This window comes from Benincasa hispida, chromosome 9 (assembly GCF_009727055.1).
Source record: "Benincasa hispida cultivar B227 chromosome 9, ASM972705v1, whole genome shotgun sequence".
Classification (NCBI taxonomy): Eukaryota; Viridiplantae; Streptophyta; class Magnoliopsida; order Cucurbitales; family Cucurbitaceae; genus Benincasa; species Benincasa hispida.
This window is the reverse complement of record NC_052357.1, coordinates 47,226,680-47,251,236: the sequence shown is the minus strand read 5'-3', so window position 1 is coordinate 47,251,236 and position 24,557 is coordinate 47,226,680. Positions and strand designations below refer to the sequence as shown.

The 24,557-nt window shown below is 36.0% G+C and overlaps 3 protein-coding genes across 4 annotated transcripts; 2 read left to right on the top strand and 1 right to left on the bottom strand.

Annotated features, from left to right (window-relative positions):
- Positions 1 to 12,134: 12,134 nt before the first annotated feature.
- LOC120084759 lies at positions 12,135 to 13,229 on the bottom strand. The gene is made up of 2 exons (XM_039040580.1): positions 12,838 to 13,229; positions 12,135 to 12,711 (listed from the first exon to the last, which is right to left on the bottom strand). Exons 1-2 carry the CDS (start codon positions 13,227 to 13,229, stop codon positions 12,135 to 12,137), a joined length of 969 nt encoding a protein of 322 aa, XP_038896508.1.
- Positions 13,230 to 15,150: 1,921 nt separating this feature from the next.
- On the top strand, positions 15,151 to 19,010 carry LOC120085621 (FRIGIDA-like protein 1). The gene is made up of 3 exons (XM_039041702.1): positions 15,151 to 16,121; positions 16,787 to 16,962; positions 17,064 to 19,010. Exons 1-3 carry the CDS (start codon positions 15,311 to 15,313, stop codon positions 17,799 to 17,801), a joined length of 1,725 nt encoding a protein of 574 aa, XP_038897630.1. The 5' UTR covers positions 15,151 to 15,310; the 3' UTR covers positions 17,802 to 19,010.
- A 1,243-nt stretch (positions 19,011 to 20,253) lies between these two features.
- Positions 20,254 to 23,603, top strand: LOC120085622 (transcription termination factor MTERF9, chloroplastic). Of its 2 annotated transcripts, none has more exons than XM_039041703.1 (5): positions 20,254 to 20,830; positions 21,303 to 21,387; positions 21,459 to 21,631; positions 21,724 to 22,416; positions 22,688 to 23,603. In XM_039041703.1, exons 1-5 carry the CDS (start codon positions 20,504 to 20,506, stop codon positions 23,000 to 23,002), a joined length of 1,593 nt encoding a protein of 530 aa, XP_038897631.1. In that variant the 5' UTR covers positions 20,254 to 20,503; the 3' UTR covers positions 23,003 to 23,603. The 2 variants fall into 2 exon arrangements, with proteins under 2 accessions (XP_038897631.1, XP_038897632.1); XM_039041704.1 differs by having other exon boundaries at positions 20,258 to 20,830; positions 21,303 to 21,369.
- The last annotated feature ends 954 nt before the right edge of the window (positions 23,604 to 24,557 follow it).

Sequence of the window (24,557 nt, the reverse complement as noted above, 5' to 3'; positions counted from 1 at the left end):
TAAGAATAACCAATAAAAATAAACAAGTAATTAATTTCAAGAATTAACATTACAATTAATTTTATGTAATAAAATATAATAACAAATTAATTGCAAAATTTAAATAGGAAGGGGGTAGATAATCCCTACTCCAGTCTACAAGACTTCTTCTTAGGTATTTGGATAAAACTTTCACCGATTCTTTCCATGAATTAAAGACAATCATTATACCGCTCTTTTTCCGAGTGCAAGAACAAACCTCATCCTTTCCACGGATTAGGATCAAACCATTACAATTACTCTTTTTCGAGATCAAGAGAAGCCCTTACAAAATGTTTAGAAATGAAAAACAATATAAGAAAAATTTCTCTTAAATAGTTGATTTAAAAATTTGAGCGCTCAACAAATTAATCCTCACTATACAATAAATCTCTCTCAAGAATTAGATGAAAAGAAGAAAATTGAAGCTTGAAGAGAGCAACAATGGAGGCTTAATGAAATATGGAGAATTTTAAAAAATATGAAAATTATTTTTAAAATTTGGAGAAAAAGACGAGTTTAAAAAAAGAAAGAAGCAGGTTATAACTGAAGAAACTCTTATTCAAGAGTACCTACGAGCGGAAGCGGATTTTTCCAATTCATTGTGACAGAATTTTCACATATACATTCAAACATACTAATATGCATTCATAATGCTAAATTATTGACATGCTCAAAGGAACAAAAAATAAGAAATCGAGAGATCATACTAATTGAAGACTTATTCTTCACAACAAATCTCGCTTTTGTTGAGACGGTAAGCAATCACTCAGCAAACCCAATCGTCTACCTCGAATAGTCTCCACACGAACAGAAGGAAACGGAGACGACACCACCACTTAGAGCCCTCAATATTTTTGGAGTGAGAATCCAAAGGGTGGGCTTTGTTCGGATTTGGTAGAGGGGATAAGGAAGGGAGATCATATACAACGATCAAGCAAGTGGGAGATAGATTCGTCTATCGTATAGACAAAATGCTTGATCGTTTAGGTGAAGTAAACGATCGTGTACGAAAAGGTAAGCGATCGTCTAAACGATCGGTAGGAAAAACTAAGCGATCGTATATATGATCGTTTAGTAAATATCGGGCACTAAACAATTGCTTAGGAAAAGGTAAACGATCGTTTAGTAACTAGTGCGGGCGGGTGTAATCATTAAGTGATCGCTCAGCACTATCGTATAGGTAAGCGATCGTTCAAGCACTATCGTATAGGCACAGGTTTTGTTAAGCAATAACACTCTTCAACACAATGTCCACGCATACAATGCTTAATACACCGTGAGCTATTTAAGCGTCTCAAAGTGATCTTTTAACTTACTCATCCGTTATGAAAACAGAAGAGACGCCATCCTATTACCCCTTTAACCGTCCAATTAATAGACAATGAATATCATCACATCATATTCATAACCTATGAATTAATATCATATATTAATCATAGTATTTTTTGCTCCACTAGATATAAATCATATTTATATCCAATTTTCTCCAAATTAATGTATCTCATACATAAAGTTAATTATATCATATATAATTAACTAGTTCAATTATATCATATATAATCGAACTCCCTCTTATCAATTTGAACATTTCAAACTAACCCAAAAATTGACTCTCAACTTGTATCCAAGCTACCAAGGGGACCTTATAGACCTATGGCTCGAAGCTCAAATGGTACATGAATAGCTGACTAAACTTTTTAGCCACGATATCCACCATCCATTAACTGTCAGGCATTCCACTAAAGACCGAAAGTTGAACTCTTCTTATTATAGATATATTTCTATGTTCATTGGATATAACCAATCATCAGTACGATGACCCTCCACCGATGCTTGTAAGTACAGCTAGCCAACTTAATATTTTGCCCCTATAGTTACATCTTACTTCTTATGTACCACTGATCCCTCTAATGAACAATACAACATAATCCTACTATGTGTGAACATCTCTCGGGCCATGAGAAGGTGTGTGACGCCATATCGTTCAAGCCCTAGGATCAGCCCCTAAGAGAGCAATCTATCTACTTACCTTTGCTTTGGGGAATGAGTGAACTCCATCTTGTGAAGCTGAGTTCCCAGCTCCCAAATCAAATGAATCTCCAAAGTGGTAGGTTTGAGTTGGTGCTCTGGCCACCGCACCCATGCAAATCAAAGGACCGCTCTCAATGGCAGGAGTTCCCAACTCACTCAGGATTTAGGTCATGTTACCTATGGTCATCCTAGTGAAATGAAGTCTCAGTCATGAACGGAGTTATATGACGAGACGTTAACACTTCGAGGTAAGGTCTTATACAAACTCTTTGTATAGGACGCCCCCGCTTGCATGTCCCCTACACGAATGATCAGGATCGACCATCTGTGATAAGTCACAACATTTGTAACTATTCCACAAAGCAGGCCGCATCCATAATGTTACCAGGATAAGGTTTTCCTCCTATATCCATATACTATAGACCATTTTGGTTGTCACTTAAGACATGATTCACTTGTATATCACTACATACAAGCTTAAATTACATAAAGACAACCAAGGATATTAAGTTTATTGGTTTGTAGTAAAATTAAAAATAAAAAATCTAAATGTGCAAAGTCAAGATGTGAAGTAAATATTATATATATTATACATCACAAACGTTCTTATAAAATTGTTTACAAACTACAGGACACGAGACTTTAAAGCACAAACCCCAACAGTAACATCCCGAGATCTAGGTAAATTTAAATTAATTGATGAAATTATTCGTTTTCTATTAATTCAAAGCCAAAGCTTAGGAAATTAAATAATTTGTTGGGTTTAGTTTTAATTGGATGTTGTTTGGAGAAGATTTATTAAATAGGGTTTAATGGTTTGAGTTTTATTTTGGGAAGAAGGAAATTGGGGGTTGAAATATTTTTTTGTTATACAAAAGAATTAAGGTTTAGGGGTTTGGTTATTTAAAAAGGGACCTCGGAATGCGTGAAGTAAAGAAGAGAAAGGAAATTCTCTTCCCTAACCTTTCCCCTTCGTGAAGCAGACACCCCCAGCCTTTCCTTCTCTCAGCCATGCGAGGGATCAGCCACACGTTCTCTTCTTCAGCCCCAACCGCGAGACTTTACAGCCCCCAATCCACACCGATGCCACTCGTGAAGTCATCCGTGTCAGGGCCACACCAAAGGTGAAGTCACGCTGCATCGCCGGTCGTTCGAGTCGTGTTCCAATCTATGCGGACGTCTCAGCCAAGCCATCTGACCAGGTCCAGTCATCGCGCCACCGGATTTCGGTCACCACCCTCTATTGTCGATTGGGAGCCTTTGTTTCCTCGTCGGCATCGCTCCTCCTCATCTTTGCCAATCATCGGATTCTGGTATTTGGGGTAAGTTTCGGGTTCTTTTGGTAGGCTCATTGTCATTGGTTATTCTTGGGCCAAAGCTAATTTACCCATGGAATTTTGTGGTTGAATTCAAGAACTTGTGGTGGTGAAGGAAGTTTCCAAGCGGAGTGAAGGTTCGTTTTGGGGCAGTTCGGTACCCTTAGGTTAGTGGATGCAATTTCAATGCATTTGTAAGATGGGTAATGCTGCTGTGATTTGTTTCAAACCATTGTTATTGTTGTGTGGCCAGGTTGGACTACTCATTTGAAGTGTTAGGAGTTCTTTCGAGTGTGTGGGTTTTTGTTGCTTTCATGCTTGCATTGAAATTCCTCGTTGTGTCAAACTTAGGTAAGTGATTTATTACCGGTTCGCCCTCATACCCAAGAATGTGTTACTAATGGCTCCTATATTTGTATGAGATATCTTGATACGCCTGTTGATTAGTTGAAAATTTTGGAAGCTTACGCCTGTGTCACATGCTTGGGTAAGTGATTTACTACCAGTTCACCCTCATACCCAAGCATGTGTTACTACTGGCTTCTATGTTTGTATGAGATATCTTGATACGCCTGTTGGTTAGTTGAAAATCTTGGAAGCTTATGCTTGTGTCATGGGATGTTGCTATTATCTGTTCTAGTGGTGTTTGATGGATGGGTAAATTGTGAACCGTTATGTGATCTTAGCATGATTTATGACCTTACTAGTAAGCTCATGTTTGTATGAGATTGCAGTGACTGTTAGCACTTCCATTAGGCTATGCACATCTCATGTTGTGAGTCTTTGAGCCCACACCTTATGCTTACGTACGGTGTTCCTTGGAATCACCACTTATGTTTATGATTGGGCTCTCCGGGGTCACACCTTATGAAAGCGTACTTTCGGGTTCGCCCCTTATGCTTATGCCTATGCCTATGATGTCATAGTGCACTTGTGTCCTAATGGGAAGGCTAACAAAGCATTGAATGGACTTAGTAGTGTGTCGCTTACTGAGTATACTTATATATACTCATCCTTTTCCTTTCATGTTTTTCAGGTAAAGGTAGAGATAGATTGGCGCATGACAAGAGAGATCCGTGACCTGGCCATTTGAACGAGTTTTTGCTTCCGCGCTTAGGTTTCATTTTGCTAGTGTCTGGTATAGGAGCTAGGCGTTTTAAAAACCTATGATTACTCCTTAATTTCATTTATTTATTTATTCAATTGCTATTTATTTTAAAGTTAGGTCAGGGATACCCCGAACAGTAAATCGTTTTGTTTTGTTATTTCTTTCTTTTTCTTTTCGAAGTTCTCTTCCTTATTTCTTGAGCTTTATTTAGCAAAATATTTTTTTTCTTCATCTCTTTTACCTAAATATCGTTTGAGAAATGTATTGCCAAGCATATGCATGTAGAGAGTAGTGTCCTAGAAACATATTAGAAATTAGGGTCGTTACAGTAGGTTATAACCAAATTTCATTTTGGGCCTTTAGAGTGATTCATATTGCATTGGAATCGTTATTCCGATCTCTACACAATTGACACTTCAAAACACTAAAATTTTTAGTGAATAAGAACAGGTTTGTTATCATCAAAACATTATTGTATTAATTAATTAATTAAAATTAATAAATTTGAGATTAAGGATTAAAAAGCTAACAAGATCAACATAGATAATTAAATCCGGGCAAGATCTATTTGTTTTTTCTAAGATGTCTCACATATTTGTTTGTTTTGGCGATTAATGGAATGAGAATGAGAAAAAATACGTACGGGCCTAGTTGAAAGATTTGATTGTAGATGTCAGAATAATGTATGAGGAATTAGACATCAGAATAACGTATGAAAAATTCTTACGCCAAATATATCGAACAAGTGGGATAAATTTTGAAGAGTTTGAGTTAGTTATAACCTCTTATATTTTAGACCAAATGTCTCTGCTTTTTTGTTATTAATTAAAAAAAAAACCTCCATTTTTTTCTTATTTGGTGATGACGTGTCACAAATGGCATTTTTAGTGACCTCCATTCAAACGCAGCAGGTTGTCACAGGTCTTCAATATACCTTCTAAACCCTAACAAAATTAGAAACTTAAAGATTCGACCTTTAGTTAAACCAACAACTAAGGGAATCGTGAAATACCTCTAATATAGCAAGTTGAAATCAAGTGAACCGATGCAATGAAACTTGGAGACGGAGAGAATTTCATAGAATTTCAACAGTTGATGAAGAAGATGTGAAGAAAAATCCAGGAAAAATCAAAGAAGTTTGTTGAAGAAGGAAACGTTTGGGTTTTTGCATCAGGGGTATTTTTGTCTTTTCATAATGATCTAAGATATAAGTTATGACATCTCGCTATAACCTCAGTCACGATCTCGGCCAAGGTTGCCCAAGAAAAACTAGTTCAATGAATTTAATAAAAAGGGTGTTATTCCTGAAAGATTGAAACTTTAGAGGATTTGTCATAAATAACACTCAAATGTTTCTCCCTTTCGCAACTGGCACTAATTTTTTAAACTCACTGAAATAGTTTATCTCGGTCTTTCTCGACCGAGATCAACACCAAAATTTGAATAAAAAATAAAAAAATTTCATCTTATATTTAACTATAAGTTCTTTTGGGCTTCTCGATGAAATTCTTATCTAGATATCCACATAATTTTTTCAAACATCATGCGATCTTTCTAAATCTTATACCAACTCCTACCCTCAAATTTTCTAATCTTACGCCAAATTTATGCTTCCACCAAGTTCCTAATTTATTTACCGATTATCCAAATGATTTACCAATTATCTTTTTAAGTTTTCTCCAAATTTGGCAATCTTTAACCGTGTATTTTTTAAATTTTGAAAAAGATTGCAAATATTTGAAAAAAATTATGTGGATCTTGATCCTCATCCTAGCTGAGATTACACCGAGAAAGCTAAAAATAATCAATAGTTTATATAAGAGATGAAAAGGTTAACTTTTTATATAAATCTTAACCGATAATGTTTAAAATGTATTTGTAATAGATTTAGAAATTAGATTCGAATAGAAACAATGGTTTAAAATGTATTATTCAAATGGATTTACTAATTATCTTTTTATGTAAATTTCAGTGGTCGATTTCAGTAGACAATGATTGAGAAAAGGTATTTTAACGAATTTTCAAAAGAGTGAATTGTTAAAGGTGATTTTTGACAATTTTTCAAACTTTATAGCTTATTTGAAACCTCATAATTTGGAGAAATTTCAATTCGTAATGGATTTCAAATGAATTCCATTGTTTGTGCAAGAAACAAAATGATTTTAAAATTTGAAGGAATTTAAAATCTTGTTTTACTTAAAAAAAAAAATTCGAACTAAAATGATTAGATTTTGGAGGGTTTCATAGGATTTGAAAATAAATTACTTAATTAAACATCATAGTTAAAAGCCTATATTATAAAATCCATGACTTTCTTTTTCTGTTACCATCTAAACACAAAATTTTCGAATTTCAAATCACAGTATTTAAAATCATTTAGGTCTCATTTGGTAACCATTTGGTTTTAGTTTTTTTGTTTTTGAAATTTAAGTCTATATCATCTACATTTCTTACAATCATTTGCATATTTCTTAAGTACGATGGTAATTCTTAGCTAAATTCAAAAAACTAAGACAACTTTTTTAAATTTTTTTTTTTTTAGTTCTCAAAATTTAGCTTGATTTTTTAAACTATTTGTAAAAAGTAGATAACAAAAAAAGAAATTTGTGGATAAAAATATTGTTCATAGGTTTAATTTTAAAAACTTGAATCTAGAGGGTTTGGAAGTTAATTCTGAAAATTTTCCTTCATTGGGCCCAGGACCAAAGGTAAAAAATTAATAATAATAATAATAAATAAATAAAATCTCATTTCGTTCTTTATGATTAGACCTAGCGACACTTTAATGGCGATTTGCACAGAGAAATTTGTACAGATGACCCAAAAATTGGGCCCAAAATGTCAAATGACCCTTTTTTAAAAAATAATGTCAATTGACCCTCTACTGACATTATCGCCATACCAAATTACTTAATTTGCCCTTACTTCATCTTCTTACCTTTTTACTGAGAAAACCCACCAAAAATAAACTTTTCTTCATTCAAATTTTCCAAGGCTAACGACTTCGTATCGCTCATAAACGGAAAAAAAAAAAAAAAAAAACTATTTCCGGCTTGCAAACGATTCTACTTCCGGCTTGTAGTCGAATCTTATCGATAAATCTTTCTTTCAATATAGTTTTTTTTGTTTGTTTTTTTGGCTTTGGATGTGTTCTGTGGTTGAAGATGAGTAGAAAGAGTTTGTGAGCGAGATAAGTGAAAGTGAAATCGGTAGAGCGACGCCGGAGAGAGCGACATTGGAGAGATAAGTGAACCTATGGTTTTTTTGTTTGTTTTTCTAGTTTTCGATTGGTTGAAGATGAGTAAAAAGAGAGAATGTGAGGGAGATAAGGGAGAGCAACACCGGAGAAAGCGACACTAGCAAGAGCGATTCCAGCGAGAGCCATTCTAGCGAAAGCGATGCCAGCGAGAGCAAACCTAGCGAGATTTAAACAGAATGTTGTTTTATATATTTTTTTTTTCCTGAAGGAGTTTACTGATTGAATTTTTTAATAAATGCAGGAGTGATTTAAGATGGCTACACATTTCAGAATAGCCGAAGCTGACTAATTTCCTAGTCAAGTAATCAGCTTGGCCCACATTGCCAATGCAAACAAGATTGTCAAAGAGAAGCTCATGCCAACGCAGTTGGCCATGTTTAAGAGAATAGTTTTTGGGCAATCTGTTGACATTGATATGGTATTCAACAACCCAATTATCCATCACATGTTGCTCAGAGAAGTGAAGAGGACAAAATCAGACTCAATGACATTCTCTGTCTGTGGGAAGGTTGTCACCTTTTCGAAGGATGACTTTTTGGTGATGACTGGTTTGTGGCAATCCCTATCATGAGTTGATCGGAACCAGCAGTCCTCATATGAACTTGCCATCCAGTATTTAGGTAATCGAGTGACGGAGGACACTTTACACCTCCGTGAACTTGAAGAAACATACAAGGACTTAGAATATGAAAACGATGATGATGCTGTGAAGATCAGCCTAGTTTACTATATTGAGGTCACAATGATGGGGAAAAACAAGCAGAAAAATGCAGTCGACCTCCAAAGTTTCAAGAACATTCAAAGCTTGGAGTACTACAATAGTCTTGATTGGGGTACCATTATTTGGGAGAGGACATTGGATGCCCTAAAGACTGTCTTGAATGATAAGAGCAGTCTATACAAGACGAGGGTCAAATCAAATAAAAAACTACATTGTGAAGTACTCCTTACATGGATTTCCACAAGCGTTCCAGGTAAATTTGATTAATATAATAATCGTGTTGTTTGATCTAACATTACTATTGTTCTTAATATATTTTAAATTTTATTTAGGTATGGACGTATGAGATCCTAGCTTCATCGATAGCTGGGAACATTATAGAGCGAAGGAGCAAGGTGGTTTTGCCCCACATATTACGATGGTAGTCCCGAGAGTGAAAGTGACGATGATGACCATCATGAAGATGCTAATGATGAGGTTATCAGGGTGGAGGAAGTGGATGATCCTGAGCATTCTGAGCACGAGGATGCTGAATATGAAAGGGTGGAAGGAGGGACATACACATGTAGTAATGATAGTTCGATGATATGATGGGGGACGTACGCGAGGAGGACGAGTTGAACCAAGTTGATGTCTTTCATGCGAACTTCGGTACAGAGCGTCCTATAGATGAAGAGTGTCCTGAGTGTGTTGCCCGCCGTAGAGAGAGAGCCAATGCAGACGAGTCTACTTATTCGTACCTGCAGTCCATTGACAGCGCACTATGGAAGTTGGATGGTCGTATATCGAGTTTAGTAGTTGTGTCTTCAGTATGGAGGAAAACATGACTGACATGAAAGGGAATTTTTCGGCCATCCTTTCATTATTGCAGTCTATGCATAAGGTTTACATCCTTTTATTTCTTTATGTGTTTAGCTTTTACGTGTTCGTGAACTCGCCATTTTACTTTACTAATTGAAGGGTTCCACGGTGAATAAGGAGACAACCAGGTCACCATCCCATCTCAGGAGCCCAATACGACTGCGACTGCCTCTGACACTCCCATCCCCATCCCCCCTCTACAGCCCGATACCACCCTTTCACCTACTTCCAACCCCCCTATACAGCTCAATACCACCATTACCACGACATCACCGATTAATGTCAAACCTATACAGGCCGACGTCCCACAATAGAGCCCGACATGTCTGCCTTACCCACCATGCCATATACAGAGGCTGACATGTCTGGCATCCCAAAGGCAGACACTTCTGGGATTGTTACAACCACAGAAAGAGTTCTACTGGTGAGTAATTTATTGATCAGTAATCTTTGTTTATATTTTTATATTTCCTGATGAGTAACGTTTTGTTATCTGTTTATTTAGGATTCTCAAAGAATTAGTCAGAAGAGAAAACCAGTTGATAAATATACACCCCCAGCCCAAGTAAAAAATAAAAGTGTGGCTAAACATCCTCTCCCAGGTATAGCTACGTCAACATCCAGATCGATCGTCACATATAACGTAGCACATGACATTCCACGCAATATCATGACAGAAATGATGGGTTGGATCTCGGACGACAATACAAACAACAAGGTTCAAGAGAACTCCTTCAAACCACTCGACAAGCAATTCTTTAAGGAATTGATTACCCCGAATTCGTTGGTCGAGTGCGATGTAAGTGTCCTAGTCTTTACGTCTTTACATGTTGGCTATCGTGTATTTTTACTGACATATTATTTTTTCGTGCAAACCATAAACACTTTATTTTATTTTATGAATGATAAATTTTATACCCGGCCCGACATGTGCATGCATAAGTTCACCATCTTGCCAATTGGTGTAACGGTAAATTTTGATATTTCGTTTCTTAACTTCTTATTTTGTTAAGTTTCCTAGTCTTTACTTCTTTACTTAACTTCTCATTTTATTTGACAGAGTCACCTCAATGATCGTGGCAGGGTATTTAAACGAATAAAGAATAAGTCACTTCTGGAGGCTGCCCTAGCTTGGGAAAATGAAGACACGTATAAGGACTACGTCACTGGTAAATTCGATGTCAAATGGGCAGATGTGGATTTCGTTTACACGGCGATGAATATCAGTGACCACTGGATGGTTCTTGCCATGGACATTAACAGAGGCTACATATTCGTGTTCGATTCACTTCCGTCATACACACCAATGACAAAGCTGGTGAATTGGCTAGAGCCATTAACGGTCACAGTACCATCCCTACTTCACTAGTGTGACGTCGATCGATCGAAGTCGGACCTATCCACAGCCCGTTGGAAAATCTCGCGACCTAAGAACGTCGACATACAACATGGGTCGTTTGATTGTGGCATCTTCGCAATAAAACTTCTGGAACACCTGGTGACTAGTGTTGATCCATCCGTAATCACTCAGGAGAAAATGAGTGAATATAGGATGCAATTAGTGTGTCAGCTATGAGCAAACACTCCATATTTTTTATATGTATAGAACATTGTATTTTTTATTCTTTGTAAAAACATTCATTTATTGTTTATGTATGTAAAAACATTCATTTATTTTTTATGTATGTAAAAACATTCATTTATTTTTTATGTATGTAAAAATATTCATTTATTTTTTATGTATGTAAAAACATTCATTTATTTTTTATGTATATAAAAACATTCATTGTATAATTGAACATATATTTTTTATGAAAGTTCAAAGTTCAGTATCAGAATTTTATCAGAACATGCATTTTTTATGTATAATGGAGCTACTGCTCTTTTCATTGTATAATTGAATTGAACATCTATTTTTTATGTGAGTTCAAATCTCAAAGTTCAACATCATAATTTTATCAGAACATGCATAATTGAGCTTAGAACATTATATGGTTCAAGGTTCAAAGTTCAAAGATTGAGAGAGCGAGATGTTGAGAAAGAGCGAGATTGTGAGAAATAGTGAGATTGTAAGAGAGAGCGAGATGTTTAGAGGGAGCGAGATTGTGAGAGAGAGCAAGATTGAGAGAGAGTGGGATTGTAAGAGAGAGCGAGATTGTCAGAGAGAGCGAGATTTTCAGAGAGAACGAGATTGAGTGAGTATTTGTTATCCATTTTGTTACAGGTATGAGGATTGAGAGAGTATGAAGTCATTGTTTTTTGTTACACGTATGAAGATTGAGATAGTATTTGTTATCCATTTTGTTTCAAGTATGAAGATTGAGAGAGTATGAAGTCATTGTTTTTTGTTACACGTATGAAGATTGAGAGAGTATTTGTTATCCACTTTTGTTACAAGTATGAAGATTGATAGTGTATGAAGTTATTGTTTTTTGTTTTCAGTATGAATATTGAGAGAGTATGAAGTTATCCATTTTTGTTACAAGTATGAAGACTAAAAGAGTATGACGATGGAGAGAGTATGAATATTGCTATTATATACTCCAGCTTGTTATTGTTTTTTGTTTACAAGATGAAAATATGAAGTTGTTATTGTTTTTTGTTTACAAGATGAAAATATGAAGTATGAAGGTTACAAGTACGAAGTATAAAAAAAAATGAAGTATGTTACAAGTATGTTACAAGTATGAAGTATGTTACAAGTATGAAAAAGTATGAAGTATGTTACAAATATGAAGTATGAAGTGTTACAAGTATGACGTATGAAAAAATGCTCAATGGTATTTATAACTAAACTGGATGAGGGGTGTTTATGTCTCAGTCTCTGGCATTTTCGGTACGTCGCACGGTTGTAAGCGGTTCAGTACAATTTTGGCGATTATGTCCATAATTCCCACACCGACCATACTTCATTTGTCTGTGAAATTCTCCTCTGGATGGTATTCTTCTCACTCTCCATCGCCCAGCTTGTGGCACAAACTTTGGAGGAAGGATAATCTTTTCTATGTATCCAGAAGGTCTTTTCCATTCAGATATATGGCCAAGTGGATTTATAGGCTCCGCATACGCAGTCATTAGAGAGTCCACTGTATAAAATCGACTGCAAAGACCGTTGATGGGTATATTTCTTTCCTTGGCAGCAACAATTGCATGGGAACACGGGATTCCAAGTGAGTCGAATTCCTTACACATGCATTCCTTCGTGTGAAGATTGACAATATTGTCCAATCGATTATCTCGCACGTGTACCTGATAACAATCAATAGGCTCCACCTGATATCGTCTGCCCTTATCAGTTTCACTTGTCAATCGGGTTTCACAATAGTCAGAGTGCAATGTCGTTTGAGATGCCCAGTAATTCCTCCATTCGTAGAACCACGATTGGAGCATTCCTCTAACATGTTCAATCAAGTATACTATGGGCATCAGTCGATACTCTTTAGTTAAGGAATTGAAACACTTTGCACTGTTGGATGTCATGTTATCATATCTTTGTTCTATTTGGTAAACCCGTGCCCACCTTTGAAGACCGATGTCTTTTAAATATTTCGTGACAGCACCGTCTCTAAAACTGCAGAGTTCGTCCCATTTTGTCTGGAACTCTCTCATGCAAAATGCCCTTGCTACATCTCTAAATATCCCAACAACTATGATATCCTTAAAGTTTGTAACCAGATTCTGTTTTATATGCCATGTGTACAATTCATAAAATGCTGTGGGAAAAAATGCACGAATAACATTGCCGATAGATACCATCCGATCAGACACAAACACCAGATTATCGGATTCTCCGATACTGCATTTCAAGTTTGACATAAACCATTTCCATGATCGATCGGTTTCATTGTCCACTATTGCATATGCTAATGGGTATAACTGATTGTTCCCGTCCATAGAAACCGCAACCAACATTGAATGCCGTTGTATTTTCCTTTCAAGTGCAACCCATCAACAATAATACAAGGCCGACAGCTTGCAAACCTCTATACAAGGCCCTAATGCCATAAACATATACTTGAAATGCACCTCATCTTCAAGTTCGATCTCAAAGACTGTACCTAGATTCCTATTTTTAGCGCTTCTCCATAGGCATGTAGTATAGAGTATGAGTATTGGAGTACCTCTAGTGAGATCATACGCAAGCTTCCCTTGCACGCCACGCTTTATCATAACTTATGTTCACGTCAATAATCTCTCCTCATATCCTCAACAATATGACAAGGTTTATCAACACGTCCTATGCCGTGAACTTATCTTTGATGAGTTGACCAATAACCGTACAGTTGCCTTTGTTATGGTCATGATTCAAAATTCCTATGGAACATGTGTGCGAACTGCAATACTTTGTGATTCTTGAATATATCAGACTCTTCCATTTTTGACTGCACGAAGGCTCCACTTTAATGTCTCCCCAATGTATTTGACAGTGAACAGAGATTTGGTTGATTTCCTTACCTTAAATTCAAAATTTTTTGTTGATGGATAGAATAAACAATCTCATTTTCAATTCCTTTTTGCGTTAAAAATAGTTGACCAACTTCAACGTCCTCTGTCCCAGATGAAATGGTGCCAGGCATAATCAACTCTATCCTATGACTTGAAGACATAAATGGTAGAATCACTGAAAGCTGCTATAGAACGACACACATCTCCATGATCACGATCCATTTCATTCAGTCCTGGTTGGTTGGTCATTACATCCAATCCACAGAAGGACCACAATCCATATAATCGAATGTTGATGGTACAATGTTGGTAGACAGTGGAATATCAGTGTTGGTAGACAATGGAATATCATCCTCTTCCCGACGAAACTGATATGATTCCTCGTATTATCTGTCCACAGCCGTATCATCATGACTCACATCTCTAAACCCCATTCCAACCCTTTCGTCCTGTTTAGACTTCAACGTTACAGCTATCTGAAGTCTACTAACCTCTTCTCGCAAAAGAAAGAAGTCAAGATCATCATCATCCATTATGCATTGTGAAGGGGATTCAAATTCAAGATTATATTTAACTTTCAGGATAAGATCAAACTCTGAAGAACTGATTTTTGTAACCCTGTAAATGCGAGATTTAAGTTCTTCATAATTCACTGTAGGGGGTACAACGATTCCTTTCAATTGTCCCCCAATATACGAACTTTCATTCTCATCCCAAGCACCTCCAAATCGAATAAATAGACACTTTCCTGTCATCCTACAAAGCAAGAGAACATTTTTCATTAAGCTGTACAAGCAATTGAAGTGTACTCACGATCTCTCTTAAAATCTCGCTCTCTCTCTTACTCTTCTTCTTTCTTACTCTCGCCTAATACAAAATTTCGTAATGCTACCCTTCCAGAAATAACACATAAAAAATAATTAAACGAACTCAAAATAATGTTTCACCTTTCTGGAAAAGTTGTTCTGTTCCTTTCTGAGAAAGCCTCGTCTTGGAAATCTCCGTTCGAAAAATCTCCATTCAACAAAACACTGTCGAAAACCAGAGAAGTAATCACCTTTGAAATGGAGTTTAGAGTTTAAAGAAATCACCATTGTATTGTGTTTAGATATTATTGATTTGAGGTTTCCGTCGTGACATTTTGTCAAATCAACAGTACATGACGAGCAATCACATCAACCAGGGAATTTCAAGCGAGAGCAAGAGTGAGAGCCAGAGCGTGTAATCAGAAAATAGCGAGATTTACCTCGTGAGGCCGGTGTAAGGGCAAATTAAGTAATTTGGTATGGCGATGATATCAGTAGAGGATCAATTGATATTATTTTTTAAAAAATGATCATTTGACATTTTGGATCCAATTTTTGGATCATTCGTACAAAATTTTCATTTGCACATCGTGAAGACGGAGGGCCAAAAACGCTATGAGAAGTGAAGAGCAAACTGTTCTGGTCATCAACAACTCATGAAGATGACGATTCTTAAGGGTTAGGGTTTCTGCAACTCCGAGAATTCCAATATTTTATTCAATTTCTTCTTCCCGTTCGCCAATGGCGAACCTCAAAGCAATCTCAGATGCTTTGGAACTTGCAGATTCCAAGAAACAGAACTTGAAGAAGGCATTCGACGACCTTAAAGGCCACTCCCACCTCCTCTCTTCCTTCTCTCTCTCCTGGTCCGACCTCGAATCCCACTTCACTTCAATCCAGAACTCTCTCACTAAGAGATTCCACGCGCTCGAGTCTCTGGAGTCCACGGTGGTTCAAAATCAACCCGAGCAGAAGGAGCCGTGTTCTTCATTGGGCCCGAAAGCGGAGAATCGGAAGGAACAGGATGGAGTTGCCGATTCTGTGTCGCCTCGGCCCGATTTGAAGCGTCTGTGTGAGAGCATGGACGGTAAGGGGCTGAGTAAATTTGTTAGTAATTTGCCGAAAGATCGTGAACCGGTCAGGAATGAGCTTCCGGCTGCACTTAAGTGCGCGCCGGACCAAGAAGCTCTGGTTCTTGATGCAATGAACGGATTCTTCAATGCCAACTCTAATTCGAAGCAAAATAACTTGAAATTATCCAATGTGAGGAGAGGCTGTATACTACTGTTGGAGACTCTGATGGATAATTGTCCAAATGTAAGCAACCATGTAACGGAAAGGGCGAAGAAATTGGCATTGGAATGGAAACAAAGCCTTAGCAAAGATGGGAAAGATCCATTGGATGCATTAGGGTTTTTGCATTTGGTTGCAGCTTATAAATTGACATCAGAATTCAACGTGGATGAGCTTGTTGATTACTTCACTATCATTGCTCGGTATCGGCAAGCTACCAAGTTGTGCAAAGTCGTTGGCTTGGGTGATAAAGTAGCTGGTAGGTACATTTTTCTTGAACATTGTTTTATTTTGAGAAGCATAGACATTGGGTATCTTATTTTATCATTCCCTTAATGAGAATTCATGTGTGGTTTATTTTTGAAAAATATCATTCTAATGCAGAAGAACTTCAGGGCAACATTGAATAGAAAAAATACAAATTTTGAAGTTAGTTTATCCCAAGTCTTAACATAGTTTAGAGATCCATAATCAGTCCTTGCGCATATAAGTTTTGGCCGTTGTTAAATCCTTATGTAGGCTGAACAAGAAGTTCAAAAACCAAAATTTGGTGGTCGAACTCATAGTTTCAAAGATATTAGGATCTTATGATTATTTCTTTGGATTACTAATGCGAAGTAAGATTATTGTGCAAGTGTTAAAGGTTTAACATGGAGTATTGGTGACCAACATGATTTTCATTAAGATTATATGTTGATCACAACACTCATGAAGTTTTAAGCATGTGCTTGCAAATTCCATGTGAAGGTAAATATGGGACAACTAGGATATGAGAAGTAGAGGGGTTTCTCAGTATTTATATATTTGTAAGCTTGCCTATACCTGAGTCATTGACATTCTTTGAAGTAGTGTATTTTAGTGTAATATAATGGTTTGCACTTGTACCATACTGAAATTGCCATATTCTTTGTGCTGTTTTCACAGATCTTGTTCAGAAACTGCTAGACAAGGGAAAGCAACTTTTAGCTGTCAAATTTATCTTCGAGTTTGAGTTGACTGAAAAATTTCCTCCTGTTCCCGTCTTAAAAGATTATGTGAAGGAGTCCAAGAAGGTGGCCAAAACAGTTTGCAAGGAAGGAAAAAATTCTCTCAGGGCACTGGTATTTACATCCAATCCAACCTTATTTTACTTCATTTGCTTTCAGATTTTAGAGAAAATAATTGTTTCATTACTTCAATTACTGTAAATATTCTTGAGCAGAATGAGGCTACTGCCAAAGAAGTGGGTGCATTAAAATCTGTGATCAGATTAATTGAAGAATACAAGCTTGATTCTGATTATCCGCGAGTGAACCTGGAAAAGCGAATTGAGCAGCTGGAGAAACAACAGGCCAACAGGAAGCGCCCTGCAGGAGCTTCTCCTGTTATGGCCAAACAAAAACAGCCACAACAACCTCAACAAGCGAAACAAAGGTTTAAGAAACAGAAATTGCAGGTGAAGAAACAGATGCCACGGCAGGTTCCAATTAATCGCCCACGCATGGCTGCTCCAGTTGGCTCTGCTGCAGTTCCAAATCTCGTTGGTGTTGGGAATCCAACTTATCCCCCATACCTGCCTTCTGCAGGTTTGGTAGCTGATCTTGCTGCTCCTTATCAACAACAATCTCTTCTGCAGCCAGCAGGTTTGTTACCAAATTATCCTGTTTCATATGCACAATCTCATCTACAGCCAGCAGGTTTGTTGCCCGAACAACACCCTGCTCCTTTTGAGAGCTCATCAGCTATGGCCTATGGTATGGCAGTGGCAGGCTCCACTCCAGCTGTTGCCTCTTATCATGGCTCATCAGCTGAGTATTATGGTTTGGCAGGAGGCCCCATGGGTTTTCCTGGAAATGCAACCACTGCTAATTCACACACATATCCATCAGAGCCATATGCACCACCTGTGTATGGTGTGGGTGTGCCACCCCTTTTCCATCCATCTTACTATCCCCAGTAGTTTTTAAATTGCCTATGATAGAATACTTTTTGGATCAGCTGGTAGCTATGGGATATAACATGAACATGGCAGCCATCTTCCTATCTCTTGTCGTAGTATCCATGAATTTGGTTTGTGTTTCTTGTAGTACAGTTGGGAAATTAACTTTTTCTGACTTGGCACAGAGTGCCACTACCGTTAGAAGGCAAATTTGCTCTTCTTGGCATGGTTTCTGTAGGACTTGAAATGATCCCTTGATCTTTTGTATAGTCTGGTTCTTTCGTTTTCAAACTGTCATTTTTCTTTTGGAAATTTACATTAGGAAAAGTGTGTTTGGAAAGGAGGTGCTTTCCAATATAATTTTGGCTTGAAAAGTACTTCAATTATAGACACTTTAACCAAAAAGTGGTCTATGAAAAATTACTTTTTTTGTTTGGTTCTAAACTTCTAGTTCTAGACCTATTTATCTTTTAAGAAAACATCCTTTAAGAATCACTTAGGTCAAAAACACTCTGAAAGTGCTGTTTTTAGAAGCATATATACACATACTTATACATATATACATGTATGTATATATTTTAAAGTTGTATAGCTTAATTCCAAATAATTTTGAGTTAGAAATGCTTTTGGTTATGCCAAGAAAAAACTTAAGAAAAGTACTTCCAAACGTTGCTAAGAATTCTGGGTTGAACATGACCCATGTTATTCTCATAAAGGGAAGGAAAAGAGAAAATAATGCAGTTTATTTATCAACCGAAATATTGTTCTCACTGTTATTATTTTGAGTGGAAAATGCATTCTCCATTAGTAAAGAAGATACCCCAATCAGAGTACGAGTCAATGTATGAGCTTAATTTGATCAGAACTTTTTTTTTTTCACTCTTAAAATATGCATCTCTGTCTCATTTGGATTAATTGTTTTGTCATGATTTTTGCATATAAGGGCTTACCGAAGGGTTTGGGGGGAAGGGGGATTTTATTTTGTACTAAAAGCAGGGTATGTGTTTTTTTTTTAGTTCAATCGGGACAAACCATCCATCTTTGAGATGGTAATTGGTGCATTTATTTATTGGACTGTGCTCGGATTAGCAATAGGGTATGTATTTCCAATCTTGTATATTTGTATAAAACAGGTTATGATGCTCAAAATAGAATGATTCAATACCTTTGATACTTGTAAATGTCATTACTTTGTACAAATTGGTAAGCAATTATGTTTTTTCTTTGATTCTCTTTGGTGATTGCTAATTAACTCACCCCATCCTAGAGACATTATCACTGATATTTGCCCTGGGTTATACGATTATGGTCCTAGCAATTCCTTTCATGTTTGGCAATCAGTTCAACTTCAACAATTCAACTAGGTTTTCTTTTTTCTTTGTTATATTTACATTCCAAAAAAAAAAAGAAAAAAAAGGAGATTTGTGAATGGAATTTATTTAGGCTTTGTTTGGTAATCATTTCATTTTTTATTTTTAGTTTTTGAAAATTCAGTTTATTTTCTTTCCATTTCTTATCATGATTTGCATTTTTTTTTATTAAATATAATAGTTGAATTCTTAGTCATATTCCAAAACAAAAATAAGTTTTTTAAAGCTTTTTTTCTTTTCAAAATGTGGTTAAGTTTCTTAAACCATTGGTAAGAAGTGGATAAAAAAAGAAGAAATTTGGAGATGAAAGTAGTGTCGGTAGGCTTAATTTTTAAAATAAATTGTTTATCAGATGGGATCTTAAATGTTTTTTTTTTTTTTTAATTTGTGAGTTTAGCCACATTGACTATTTTCATGGGACAACTATTTTAACCTTATTAGATTTTAGTTACTAAAGAAATTTGTAAGATTTTAAATTCTCCATATAGGTGCCCATTATAGCCTGAATTACTGTTGGTTTATTTATTTATTAATTAATTACATATATTAAGACTCGGATGCAATAGCTAAGATGTGGGCAAATTTAAGGCATAATGCTATTTTTCTTTTGTTTGTTTAGAGCTTTTGATTTTGCAAGGGAAAAGGAAAGTTAAGATGCTATTTTTTTTTATCTACATTTTTCAAATGTTTAATTTTAGTCTTTGTTATTGTCAATAAATCTTAAATTTAACCACAAACTATTACTTTTTTTTATCCAAAACATTTTATTATCTATTTTTTTATCCAAAACATTTTATTATCTATTTTTTTATCCAAAATATTTTATTATCTATCATTTTTACAATACATTATAGAAATATATTTCCATATTGTATTTTATTGCAAGAAAATTATTATTATTATTTTAATTCATTTTGATTAAAAGAATATTGAGAGACTATATTTAAGATGTCTTGAAGTAAAAGGAGATTAAAATAAAAATAAAATAAAATAAAAAATCTATGAAGATTAAAATGATATTTTACCTTTCGAGATTTTATTTTTATATTAATCTTAATTTTGAACCACGCAACCCGCAGGTGTCGTTTTCAATAATTTCGTACACCAACTCCAAATCCTTTCAGAAAGCCGTTTTTATCTTGCCACGTCGTCCTTTTTCAGTTTCGTTTCGCGCCAACCGCGTTTTTTCCCAAAAGGACACGTCACCCTTCAAACGTCGTCGTTCTCCACACATTATTCATTCCAAAAAACGAAAATTCCTAAATATCAGGAAACCGAGAGATTCTCTGTCTCTCTGTTTAGGGTTTTTCGGTATATTCTCTCTCTCTCTTATCCATTTCTGTAGCTTCAAAAATGGTTTCTCTCTCCCTCTTCTCTTTCTCTCCCACAGCTCACTCTGATTTTCCCTCTTCTTCCGATTTGTATTTATCTACCCAATTCCGGCTCAGTTCTTCGACCTCAGCCTGTAATTTTCATGGAGTCGGGATTGGTAGTCGGAATAGGAGGAGAAATGTGCGTCGGTTTGTGGTCCGGTCGACCCACTCCAATGCCAGGATTCTCAAGCCCAAACGGAAGTCGAGGTTTGGTCAGACTTTGTCGCCTTTTGATAGCGATGAAGATGGGGAGGATGTGGATGAGTTTAGCAGTGATGGGGATGATGATGATGCTTGGTTGGATAATGTGAGTTCTCATTTCCGGTTTTTGTGGTTTTCTTTATGTTTGTGTGTTTGCTGGTTGATTGAATGTGGGTTTTGTGATTTTGTTTAATTTTTCATTATTGGGAAGTGGTTGAATTGATTATTGTTGTGATGAGAAACTTGACTGTTCAGTGATAAGTGAAGAGTAGAAAAAAGGAGTATTTGAAACTGTGGTTATACTGAATACAGATAAAATAGTTCTGGCCATGGACATTGGACAACCAATTGAGCTTCATGAATTTTTATATCTTGTTTTAATTGGGTAATTCAAAAGTGCATTAGGGAAGTTAGAGGAAATTTTATCTTTCATTTTCATGTTATTGCTTCCATTTCTATTGGGCTTTTTTAAGTAGATTTGTTGGCTTTTTTGTTTTTAGTTCTTTATGCATTATGCAGTTGGTCATTGAGAATCTCACCTTTTACTGTCTATGAACTGTGGGATTTTCATTTTCTAGGGTGATTTCTCGGATGTTGAATATGATGCCAAAAGAAAGAGAACGAGGTTGCAAAGCAGAACCAAAAGTAACAACTCACAGCGAGGTTATCTTTTGTTATTTGATTTGTCCTCCTAAAGGAGTGAGCAATTTACTCGGTATAGTCTTCTTGTGCAGATAACTTGAGACATCCCAGAGAAAGCAGGGGTATAAGATCATCTAACGATGGGAATAGTTTTGAAGTTAACACCAACCGCCTTGATTTTCAAGATAGCACAAATGATACTGTAAAACAAGACTTCACTATTGAGGAGGAAGTTTGTTCTACCAACATAGGCAGGAAAGGAAAGGTGGGTCAACAAATTTGGGAGTTTGCAACTTTACTAACACTCTCAGATTGCTAAAATAGATGTTAAATGTTCATTTGTTTCCATTGATTCAGTTGATGACCAAGAAGGCTATGGAAATTAGATTTCCTCGTCTGGCAGAAGAAATAGAATTGGATGAGAAATGGTTTCCTCTACTTGATTATCTTACAACATTTGGGCTCAAGGAATCACATTTTCTCCAAATGTATGAGAGACACATGCCGTCTCTTCAAATAAATGTTTATTCTGCTCAAGAAAGACTAGAATACTTGTTAAGTGTTGGTGTCAAACAGAGGGATGTCCGAAGAATACTCTTGAGACAGCCCCAAATTCTTGAGTACACAGTAGAGAACAATTTGAAATCCCATGTTGCTTTCTTACTTAGTTTGGGAATCCCAAATTCCAGAGTGGGGCAGATCATTGCTGCTGCTCCATCTCTATTTTCTTATAGCGTTGAGAATTCATTAAAACCCACCGTCCGATACTTGGTTGAGGAAGTTGGCATCGAGGAAAAGGATTTGGGTAAAGTTGTGCAACTGAGTCCTCAAATCCTGGTTCAACGAATTGATATATCATGGAACACCAGATATATGTTTCTTTCAAAGGAAATTGGAGCTCCTCGTGATAATGTAGTGAAGATGGTAACTAAACATCCTCAACTCCTCCATTATAGCATCGATGACGGGTTACGACCCAGGATCAATTTCCTTAGAAGTATTGGAATGCGAAATTCAGAGATCTTGAAAGTCTTAACTAGCCTTACACAGGTATTTTGCATTTGTTTTCTGTTTCTGTGAACATGTTTTGAGAAAAAAATATACCCCTTTTATTTTAAAGCCTTACTTACCGAACCCTTTTTATTCCTCATAGTAATGCTTATATTCTTCTTGTCTTGAAATATTCTCTTGCTGTAAGAAGTGGCATTCCTTATATTTATTTGTTGCTTCCTCTTGGTTGCAAGCTTAATTCAAATGCATTTAGTACTTTTTTCATAAATTCTTGTCTTAGGCCCCTGAACTGGATTAGTTGATACTTCAGGTCTTTTCTCTGTCTCTGGAGGATAATTTGAAGCCGAAATACATGTATCTGATCAACGAACTCCGTAACGAAGTGAAATCCCTGACCAAATATCCCATGTATCTAAGCTTGTCCTTGGATCAGAGAATTCGGCCTCGACACCGGTTCCTAGTTTCTCTTAAGAAAGCACCCAAGGGCCCATTCCCTTTAAGTTCCCTCGTTCCAACTGATGAATGCTTTTGTCAGCAGTGGGCTGAAACCAGCCTAGATAAGTATCTTGAATTTCGGAAGAGATTACTATTGAAGGAGTTTGCGCAGAAATATGAAAGGAGATGATAACATAGTTGATCATCATATTACTCTCAAGTGAAATATCTTAGATTGCGCCTCGGTGTTCTTCCATCTACACTGACATGAAATGAAAGTACTGAAATAGATGACACAAGTTCTCTAATCCTTTATATCTACTGCAGTTTCCTTTTGGCAGGTTATTACAGTGTCCGACTTCGTGAATGTTATGGTGAGAGTTGTTTATGAACATTGATGTGCTAGCCATTCGTTTTTCTCGTTGCCATCAGCTTATGAACTACTCCAGTTTAGAGTTCAGTGATGGCTGAAATTCTTTGGTAAGATTAAAGGTGGAATTCTTACCTGCCGTGCCTACTGCACTTGATCATTCAAAAGAAGCTGGAGAGCTTGGCACTCGAATACATACTGTAAGGTCTCGTTTTGAAGCTTGTAAACGGAAACTCTTGTAAATCCTTTCAAAGAATTGGAGGAGGGGCATTGTATAATGAGCATATAAATTCCAGCCTTCCAGGTGGTTTGGTCTTTCTATGCCCTGAAAGTTGTAATTGACACCAATTTTGGTCGTTAAATAGTGTAATTGACACAAATTTTGGCCTTTCGCTAACGGGAATTCACTTCTTTTTCCTCTTTTGAAACATTTTTTTTCCCTTACGTGTCTACTCCGCGAGTCCACCCATAACTTTATGTATAAAATTTGATAATTAAGATATTGTTCGATAATCAATTGATTTTCAGTTGTTTGTTTTTTATTTTGGTTTTTAGAAAACAAATTTGTTCGGTAACTGATTATTAGTTTGGTTCTTATACTTCTAAACAAAGATGTTTTTCAAGATTTATGAAAAATTATGGAAACAGAAAATTTTGGTTTCTGAATACATTTTCTAGTTCTCCGTAAACACATAAATTAGACCTAGGAACTGAGTGGGGGAAAGGGTGTTGAGGCACCACCAAATTAAGTGGCCAGTTGTAAACAATAATGAGGAAAGGAAAATAATTTCATCTTTTAATTATTAAAAGGGAAAATCGCACAAAACCACTCTTAAACTATAGAAACAACTTTTCTAACAAACTACAAAATTGGTTTAGTAGTGATTTGTGCAATATTGGGAAGAGTACCTTTTTTTGTTTTTAAGTTTTTATTTGGTAAATATTTTGTTTTTTTGAAAATTATGTTTATTTTCTTTTCATCTCTTACAATGATTTGTATCCTTCTTTTAAGTATGATAGTTAAATTCTTAGCCAAATTTTAAAAACGAAAACAACTTTTTTTTAGTTTTCAAATTTTGGTTTTTTAAACCATTAGTAAAAAGAATATAACAAAGGAAAAAAATTGGAGATGAAAATAGTGTTTATAGACTTAATATTTTCAAAAACAAAAATAAAAAATAAAATGATTATCAAAAGGAGATTAATATTTAAGTTCTGATTTTGGTTTCAATTTAATTCTCTATTCTTGTAGGATTATATGTTCAATGCCTAACAAAAATGGCCAAAAGAAGAAGAAGAAGAAGAAGAAAAAAAAAAAGATGTGGAAAGAATGCATGCATGGAGATTTCGCCTGTCGGAGTTCGAGAATCTATGA

What these genes read in the sequence shown, in the direction of transcription:
- LOC120084759 (XM_039040580.1), bottom strand. Translation starts at nt 13,229, where the DNA reads ATGTTGGTTGCGGTTTCTATGGACGGGAACAATCAGTTATACCCATTA. An exon ending in AAAGACATCGGTCTTCAAAG is followed by an intron (nt 12,712 to 12,837) that starts GTGGGCACGGGT and finishes TGAACATGTTAG; the next exon opens with AGGAATGCTCCAATCGTGGT.
- LOC120085621 (XM_039041702.1), top strand. Translation starts at nt 15,311, where the DNA reads ATGGCGAACCTCAAAGCAATCTCAGATGCTTTGGAACTTGCAGATTCC. An exon ending in CTTGGGTGATAAAGTAGCTG is followed by an intron (nt 16,122 to 16,786) that starts GTAGGTACATTT and finishes CTGTTTTCACAG; the next exon opens with ATCTTGTTCAGAAACTGCTA. An exon ending in AAAATTCTCTCAGGGCACTG is followed by an intron (nt 16,963 to 17,063) that starts GTATTTACATCC and finishes ATTCTTGAGCAG; the next exon opens with AATGAGGCTACTGCCAAAGA.
- LOC120085622 (XM_039041703.1), top strand. Translation starts at nt 20,504, where the DNA reads ATGGTTTCTCTCTCCCTCTTCTCTTTCTCTCCCACAGCTCACTCTGAT. An exon ending in AAGTAACAACTCACAGCGAG is followed by an intron (nt 21,388 to 21,458) that starts GTTATCTTTTGT and finishes CTTCTTGTGCAG; the next exon opens with ATAACTTGAGACATCCCAGA. An exon ending in TCTTAACTAGCCTTACACAG is followed by an intron (nt 22,417 to 22,687) that starts GTATTTTGCATT and finishes TTGATACTTCAG; the next exon opens with GTCTTTTCTCTGTCTCTGGA.